Source organism: Cebus imitator, unplaced genomic scaffold (genome assembly GCF_001604975.1).
Source record: "Cebus imitator isolate Cc_AM_T3 unplaced genomic scaffold, Cebus_imitator-1.0 Scaffold200, whole genome shotgun sequence".
NCBI classification, from domain to species: Eukaryota; Metazoa; Chordata; class Mammalia; order Primates; family Cebidae; genus Cebus; species Cebus imitator.
The window spans coordinates 424,084-433,373 of NW_016107515.1; the positions used below are offsets into that span (position 1 = coordinate 424,084).

At 51.7% G+C, this 9,290-nt stretch overlaps 1 protein-coding gene across 2 annotated transcripts in view; it reads right to left on the reverse strand.

Annotated features, from left to right (window-relative positions):
* The window catches only part of NEURL1B (neuralized E3 ubiquitin protein ligase 1B), a 43,228-nt gene that overhangs the window by 6,299 nt on the left and 27,639 nt on the right, over positions 1–9,290 (reverse strand). For both annotated transcript variants that reach the window (XM_037745421.1, XM_017547668.2), the window contains exon 3: positions 1,433–2,152. In XM_037745421.1, coding sequence (XP_037601349.1) covers positions 1,433–2,152 — 720 coding nt within the window. The remainder of the gene's footprint in view (positions 1–1,432; positions 2,153–9,290) is intronic.

Below are 9,290 nucleotides of genomic sequence, written 5' to 3' on the forward strand. Positions count from 1 at the left end.
TTAGTAGAGACGGGGTTTCACCATGTTGACCAGGATGGTCTCGATCTCTTGACCTCGTGATCCACCCGCCTCGGCCTCCCAAAGTGCTGGGATTACAGGCTTGAGCCACCGCGCCCGGCCAGCGTATTTCTTAGGATGAAGAGATGTCTCTTCCTTTGCTCTACCCAAGGATGGGTACTATCTACCCAAGATAATGGGCACTTCATCTGGGGCTGACATGATGACTATGTCTGATGGTTCCTCAAAAACACAAAACAACTTCCCTCCTCCCCAAAAAACACCCTGACCAAATAACTGTCACTGCCACCCAGCTCCCCCTCTGCCCTCATTAAGACAACAGCAGCTGCTGTTAACTATTACCACTGATTAAACCCAGGGCCGGGTCAGGCCCCGCTCAAGATATCATATACACACGATTTCATCCTCATGACAACCTCATCAAGCAGGTATCACTCTTCCTACACCAAGGCTCAGAGGAATCTGTGATTTGTCCAGCATCCTCAAAGCTGACCAATGATGTGACCCTGAGACAGTCATTTAATCTCTCTGTGCTTCATTTTTTTATCTGTAGGTGGAGGATAATGACACTGATTTCATAGGTTCATCGGGAGGATAAAATTCAATGAGGTACCATATGAGAAGTTGACTGGTTCTTACTGCTTAGACTCTACTTTTTGAGCCATGAAATTGAAGCCAGGCTCTCTGGGAAGCCTTCTCTGAACATCTCCTTCACTCCACCAAGGTGGGAGAGGAGCCCCCAGCTGCAGCAAATGTTACACTGTGCAGCGCTCCATTAGGGTGTCTGTGAACTCCTAACTGGGATGGTGTATGTCCTGTCCTCTGCTTGCCCTATCCTGGTGCCCAGGGCCCAGCTCACAGCTGGTGGCCGCTCTCTGCCTATTTGGCATGAATGAAGGCAAAAATTATCTCAAAATAGGATGGTTCAAGCCTCCATTCCACTTTCTGTGGACCATACCATTCTTCTTCCCTCTTTCATGTGTAGTCGATTTTATTTTTTCCCTACACTTACTGTGCATTACATGTTAAAAACACCCGAATATAACAATCATAACAACGGAGCTAAAAATCGCACCGACCATTTACCGAGGAGGGTGTGCAGCCTGCCAAACCCCGAGACCAGCCAGTTACCTATCTAGGTCGGTGGTTTTAAAAAATGTGGTCCAGAGGGCCGCAACGTCAACATCCTCCGGCACTTGTCGGAAACGCACGTTCTCGAGGCGCACCCTGGACCCACTGAATCGGGAACTTTGGGTGGAGCCCGGCAATTTTGGACGGGGTGGATCGCGCAGGGCGTTCAAAGTCGAGAACCGCCTGGCTGGCCTTGAGGGGCTCAGCGTCTAGCGAGCGGGGCGGGGCTGGGGAGGAACGGGCCGGGGGGCGGGGCCTCGCGAACGCGGGGCTCGGGACTCACCGAGGAGACGCAGCTGGCCCGCGACGCCGCCGCGCACGGCGAAGAAGGCCCAGAGCGCCTGCGTGGTGTCGACGCACAGCAGCCGGCCGCGCGGACGCCCATTGACGCCCAGGAGCACGTCGCCGCCGGGCCGCAGCGTGAAGCTGAGCGCGTCGCCGCCGCTCGGCACAGGCCCGGCGCGCGCCACCACCCAGTACTCCTTGCGGTCGAGCAGCGCGTCTGGATCGGCGGGAAGCTCGTTGGGTCGCAGCCCGCCCGGGTCGCACGACGTGATGCCGAAGGCCAGCGCTCCGGGCGCCGCCAGCCCCGGGCGGCCCACCTCCACGAAGAGGCTCTCCCCGGGCCGCAGCGGGCGCTCGGAGAAGACTAGCGTGCGGCCGCCGTCGGGCCGCGGCGCGCAGGCGATTTTGCGGTCGGCCGACAGGCTCACGTCTGGCCCGCGTGTCGCGTGGAAGCGCAGGTCGGCCTCCAGCAGCGCCGGCGACGACGCGGGCCGCGGGCGCTCACGGGGCCCGCACGGGATGGCGGCAGCCGCGGCGTCGGCGGGTGGCGGGCCCGGGGTGCGGCCCAGGGCCAGGTGGCCCAGCTTGGCCACCACCTGGTTGTTCTCGAGCTCATTGTTGTCGAAGTTGGCCGCGTCGTGGCTGCTGGGTGGCAGGCAGGCGCTGAAGCGGGCCTGGCTGAGGCGCGCGGGTGTCAGCGTGTCGGCGAAGGCGCTCTCTGCGGGGACACAGGGAGGGACGCGGCGGGGCGGGGTGGCGCGTGAGGCTGGGAGCGATCCCCTCCCCACCCGCTGCCCCCTGCAGGCCTCGGCAACCGACCCGCCCTAGAGCAGTCCCATCCCACCCGGGCCCCAAACTCTCCTTTGGCCATCTGTGTTATTTAGTGAGCCACAGGTGCACAGAATTCCCTTAAGCACAATCTTAGGTTTTCTTGACAGGCTCTTACCTTTGGGACGGGCAGATAAGGCCCTTTTCCTCCTGCCTCCTTCCTTCTCTTCTTCCATCCCTCCTTTTCTCCCCACCCTTTCCCCTCTTCATCCCTTTGTTCTTCTCCCTCTTTCCAAAGTTTCCATATTTTGATCATTAAAAGGGCATCTAAAAATTGTTTATTGTCCATCTCCCCAACTGGAACATAAGCTCCAATAAGAAGAGCAAACCTGTGCTCGTGGCCATATCATGCAACAGGCACTTCTAAGCTTTCACACGCCATCTCATTTAACTTACACAAGTACCCTGTGAGGCATGTGCCGGCACTACCTGCCATTGAGCTTACATGGAAACTGAGGCACAGAGGGGTTGGGGAACATGACCAAGGGCACACGGCTACTAAGTGACCAAGCCACGAGTTGAACCCATGACTTGAACCCAGGCTGTCTGGCTCTAGAGTCTGGCCTCTTCAAACACATGCTGCCTCTGAAAGAAGGGAGGACCTGGACCTGGACCTGTCCTCACTGCTGTGTTCACAGCACAAGAGCACAGTGCCTGGCCCTGGACAGGTGTTGAAGCATTGAAAGAAAAACGGCTACAGGAGATTGACTCAGCTGATAAAACAAAATGAAGGGAAAGTTTTTTTTTTTTTTGAGACGGAGTTTGGCTCTTGTCACCCAGACTGGAGTGCAATGGTGCAATCTCGGCTCACTGCAACCTCTGCCTCCTGGGTTCAAGCGATTCTCCTGCCTCAGCCTCCCAAGTAGTGGGATTACAGGCACGCGCCACCATGCCCAGCTAATTTTTGTATTTTTAGTACAGTATCTCGAGCTCCTGACCTGAAGTGAACTGCCCACCTTGGCCTCCCAAAGTGCTGGGGTTACAGGTGTGAGCCACCTCGCCTGGCTGAAGGGAAAGTTCTTTAAAAGTTACAGTTATGAAAATATTTTAAGTAATATTTAGTAATTTGAAAAAATGTTCTTCATATGCTGTAGTTAGATAAAAAAGCAAAAATAGTGTTTTATCATTTGGGTAATACAGTTCTTCATATTTTAATAGATTACCTGTTTATTTTCTGCCTCCCTACCTGGAATATGAGTCTGGAGTGCAGGGTCTGTGCCTGTCTGGTCACCACCATGTTCTCAGAGCTTGGCAAATGGCCTTCACTATTATTAGTTTATTGGATGAATGAATGAACGACTAAGGTCTCTAGAAGAGACTATGCTGAATAACAACAGGAAAGAGTCATTAAAATATTTTGAAGTTTTTTTTTTTTTTTAGTGATACAAACATTCTTGTTTACCATAATAAGAAAATAAGTGTTTCTTAGACTTTTTAAACAGACCACCTTGAGCCAAGATTTTGTTAAATGTCACCATTCTATAGTATCTTAAAAACTATTTCCTCTTTAGTTTTCCAAATATGAAACGATGTCACAAGAATGTACATGTTTTTTCAAACTATGCCCCTGGCTCCAGTGGGTCCAAATGTACTTCCTCAGATACCTTTCACTTAAACTGGGTTTATAGCACTTGGGAAACCAGTAGATCGGCTGCAGGACCTGAATCCTGGCCTGGCCACATGGGCTAAAGCTTGCTCTTGAATTGAAGTGGTTTGTTCTCTCTTGATGCCTCTGAGGTGGCCCTCTTTAAGGTCTTAACAAAAGGTGTCAGCTACTTGTTTGGTCTCTGTGGGCTTCTGAGTGTGTGTGTGCTTTGCCTTATCGAGGATACTTCCCATAGCCTGTGGGAAGAAGTGGGGTTTCAATTTGTTTCTTTAAAAAAGTATGTATGTGTGCATTTGTCTGTGTCTGTCTGTATCAATTTATGTGCATAGGAAATCAAGTGCTGATGAGAAGTAAGAAAATGGTAATTGTAATTATCTTGGGGTGAGATCATGAAGGACTTTAGATTTTTCTGTATTATCTAGTTTTCCTACAGTAAACTTGTACGCTACTGATATGGTTTGAATTTGTGTCCCCACCCAAATCTCGTGTCAAATTGTAATCCCCAGTGTTGAGGAGGGGCCTGGTGGGAGGTGACTGGATCATAGGGGTGGACCTCCCCCTTGCTGTTCTCTTGGTAGTAAGTTCTCAGGAGATCTGGTGAAAAGTGTGTAGCACCTCCCCCTTCGCAATCTTCCTTCCTCTCTGGCCAGGTAAGCTATGCCTGCTTCCCCTTCACCTTCTGCCATGATTGTAAGTTTCCTAAGGCTCCCCCAGCCATTGCTTCCTATACAGCCTGAGAAACCATAAGCCAATGAAACGTCCTTACAGATTACCCAGTCTAAAGTAGTTCTTTATAGCAATCCGAGAATAGACTAATAGAGCTATACATTTTTATCAGAAAAAAATGTTTAAAAATCGAGTTTTCAATTAATATTTAATAATGGAAAAATGCCTATAACATTAAATGAATAAAAGGATTCAAAACTGAACACATGGTTTGATTCTACTTTTGTGGAAAATGTGTGCGTAGGATGCATAGGAAGAATATAGAAATACATTAAAATGTGAGAGTGGTTATCTCTGGGTAGAAATTTGCTTCTTATAGTTTTCTAGTTTTCTGTTTTTCTCTAATGAACATAAGTTGATATTTATAATCAGAAAAAAGGCATATAAATAAAGGTAGACTAAAACAGGCACTTTTTGAAAAGGCATTTTAGACAAGTACTGTTTCTGGAAGTCTCAGTGCAATGCACTTTTCCTAGGCTCCCTGCTCCACCCACAGTTGCCCGTCCCTAAAGGCACTGGCCTCACTACCCCTGCTCCTGCCAACACACCCTGCCTCTGCTGCCACCCCTAACGCTCCTCCTCCTGCCCCCAAGTGGCTCCACACAGGAGACCATGGCCTATGGAGACAGGCATACTTTTATGTTCAAGTCCTGGCTTTGGCTCTTCCTGGCTATGTGACCTTAGGTATGCAATTTTACCTCCCAGAGCCTCAGCTCCCTCAGCATAACATAGAGTGATAGTGGTAAACTCCCCCATATTATGGAAATTACTTTTATGAAGAGTAATACATAGCATGGCACTAAGTGCTGAAAACATTAATTACGGTCACAAAAATGTATAGTGCACTTGTGGGTCCAGCGCTGTTGTGTGCTGGGTGAACAGAGGTGAACACACAGGCATGGTTCCTGTGCTTATGGAGACCCTGTTCCAGTGGGAGAGAAAGGCTCTCTGAAGCCATCTTACAGAAAACTGTGCCGAGTGCCACCAAGAGCCGCTGTCCTATGTGGGGATGTGTCAGTGGGGGAAGTCTGAGGCTCTAAGTGGTCACACAGCCGGGGAGTGACAAAGCTGGGATTCTGTGAGAGTGTATAAAGGGGGACTAAGCGGGCCAGAAAAGGCCTCCCCGACTGACCAACCGGCTGCGACCTGGAGACAAGGGTGTGGTGGCTGGGCAGGTTCTCCAGGCACAGAGAACAGGACATGTGAAGGCTCCGAGGTGCTGGAGGCTTGGTGTGTCTGCAGGCCGGGCTACAATGAATGTGACATGTGCTGGGTGCCTGGCACATGGCAGCTCCTCAGAAAAGGTTGCATGGCCTCACTTATTCTCTGTTCAAGGAGTTTTGTCCCTCTTGGGCATGGGTCCTGACTGAGACAGGCCCAAGACAGCACAGTGCTGGCCTAGGCCAGACTCTTCACAATCCATTGCTTAAAGGGGCATTTCTTCTAAGGAGAGCCAGTTGGCTCCAGGCAGAAATCCAGCAATATCTAGAGGCACCGAGGGAGCGTGTTGAGACTGCCCAGCTTTGACCTGTGACTGAAACAACTACATACATAACCATGTTCTCAAGAACCTACTAGATGCAGCTCCATACACTGATGGTCCCCTTCAGTCCTCACCACTAAACTGTGTGGCTCTGTAAAAATGGGCACATTGCACAGTGGGAGAACACTGAGGCTCTGAGAGGTGGAGTGAGTTACTGAGGGACACATAACCTGGGGGTGACAGATGGGATTCCGGCCCAGACTGTGACTCCAGAGCCAGGCCCCTGGCTAGCAATACTGCCTCCCAATGCTGCTGTTCTTGTTTGACTCAGAGCTGTCCAGCACCAGGATTCACCCTTGGGCCAAAATTGGAGTTGCAGTCTCCATGGGCCTAATGTCCCTGCCTCCCTGCCATGAAGACCCACTGAGCACCAATACACGGCAGCAGTCCCCAGGCAGGTACAAGACTGGGATAGGCCCCTGGCTTCCCACTCTCCCTGAGTCGCTTCTAGGGCCTAGCTCTTCCCTTTCTCCTTGCCCTCCCCTCCCCCCGGTTTTCTCTCTTAGGTCCAATATATCTGGGCTGGACTGGAAGTAAAGCAGAATGTGTGTCTCAAGAGAAACCATCTTTGTGTAGACATGAAAATGAAGACAGGGACAATGGGAGACAAAGGAACCCATCCATCAGTCATCACCACTGTGTCTCTGCGGGACTGACTTGGGTCATGTACTAGAGGCAGAAATGAGAGGACTTGCTGACAGAATGGATCCAAGGCAAGGAAAAGAGGAATCAAAGATGACACCCGGGTTACTGGCCAACCAAGTGGGTAGAGCCACTTACTGCCAATGGCGCTGGCTGGGGAGCAGGGTGAGGGATTCGAGAGTTGAGTCTGAGCATTTTCAGTGTGGGATGCCCCTCAGATGCAGGAGAGGCTGGATAGGTGGTGGGAGGCCTGGGTTTCAGGGGAGGCGTCAGGGCTGGGAAGATGAATTTGGGAGCAAACAGCCTAGATGTCAAGCCCAATGATGGGCTCAGATCACGTGGAGAGAGGGCAGATAGACAGAAACAGCCTTGCTTTATGACTGTTGAACACTACAGTTCTTTTTAGATGCCTTCCTATACGCATGTTGCATTACACAATTTAAGAAAGTAAAAATGAAAGAGAGAGTCCAGGATAGAACCCTAGAGCTCTCAACATATGGAGGGCAGGCAGGGCAAGGGGCAGCCAGGAAAGCCGGAGCAACGGCGGGAGCTCGGGAAGGCCCAGGAGCCACAAGCAGCAACATTCAAGCAGTGGGCCAAAAGCGAGAGGCCCAGTAGTGGGCCCAGTAGTAGGCTCAGGGTCTGACGGGCTGAAGGTCAGTGATGGGCGGGGACCCATGCCTCAGGGCACAGCTGAAGAGGAAAAGGTGATGGTGGCATAGCCAGCACTTGAGAAAAACCTACTCTGTGGGAGAGACAGCAGGGAGATGGGACTGTGGCTGGTGAGGGGCTGATGGAGCATGTTTTAAAAAGATGGTTGCCACTGGGGCTCTTCTGTGTGCTCAGGGGGATGATTCAGTGGAGGTGGAGGAAGTGGACAAATGACAGGAATCATGTCCATGAGCAGGCAGGAGGGGACAGGAACAGAGCTCCTTATCCATGGCCACAGGGGGCAGGCCAAAGAGGTTGGCACCAAGGGAGAGGGCTTGGGGTTCTAGGAGAGAAGATGGCAACCATTGGCCTGGGTGTGCGGGGGCAAGACCCGGGTCTGTGGGCCACTGACCTTATGCTTTTCCAGATGCCATTCTGGCAACCAGAGAAGGCTGAACTGCAGACACAGGCGTTGGTTGGACCCTGGCCAGACCTGGCTGTGACCTCAGTTTCCCCACTTTGCAAGTGGGAAACTGGGCTGCCTCGAAACAGCACAAGTCTCCTTCCTTGCAACTGGTGACCCTCACCCCATTTCAGTGGCCTGTGGGAAGATTAAAGAGGGCAGAGGAGTGGGATCACGAGGTGCCCAGCTCGGTGCCTGTGCAGAACAAGCCATCAGGAGCCCTTGGTAGGACAGGCTGGTGGCCACACAGTGGTGGTCTCGCTCCAGACTGGGGAAGAAAAAGCCTTCAGGACACACTGCCATGCAAACGATTTGTGTTGGGGTGAGGTGGTGGGTGCTGGCCTGGTCTGTTTGGAAAAAGAACATTAACCGCAAAGCTAATGACTCCACATAGCTCCCACTGGGGCTCTGCCTGAAGCCAGGAGCAGGGCGTTCCTCCCCACCCCATGTGTGCTCGTAGGCCCCTCACTGAGGCAGCCCCTGGGTCCACACCTCCCTCCCCCACCAGGGCCACTGACTAGCTGGGAGACCTTGGGCAAGTCCCTACCCTTCTCTGAGCCTCAGTTTCCTCTCCTGCAGCCTGGAATGGTGTGCTAAGACCTCTGAACACTGCATTTAGCTCCATAAATTCAAGTCTTTATCAAACACTTTGTTTAGAACAATAATGAACAAACTCTGACTTTAGGACCACCACAAGTATGTAACCTTGGCCAAGTTCTCCATCCACCTGGAGTCTGCAAATGAGTTTCCTGCCTCACAGGATTCTTGTAAGGAACAGAAGACATGACCCACGTCAAGCTCTTGGCATTGCACCTGGCACAGAGTAGGTGCCCAGTAACTATCGTTAACAAGGGGTCTCAGCGCTTCCAAGTTGGGCAAAGGACTCCTTTCCAAGGTCATGCAGGGCAGTATTTTCTGGCTGCCTGGCATCCACTCCCCTTCTCTGGTAACAGCACCCAGCTTTTCTCTGGAGAGAATTGCCCCACCCCTACCTCCCATTGCCTCAGGAGTGGGGAGGGGGGGCTTAATCTGGCCAATCACTTCATCCCATCCCCCTGGCCATGGAGATGGGCTCAGAGACAGGCGTGCGACCCAGGCGAGATCCATTGGGCTACATCTAGAGAGGCTGGGTGACCTTCTGGGAAAGCAGCGCTTCTGTTGGATTTGTGAAGGGGACACAAGACTGGAAATGCTGGTGGCCTTTCCTTCACCCCAAAGGGACAGTCCAGCAGAGGATGAGGCCACCAAAGAAGATGGCAAAATGAGAAATGAAAACAGACAGATATTCCAGGTGCTGTTCTTTGGGACCTTCCATTGAGCCAGGCTTAAAGGCAACCATTCCTAGGAATTTTTGGCCACATGAGACATTAATGCCTCCTTTTTTTTTTTTTTTTTTC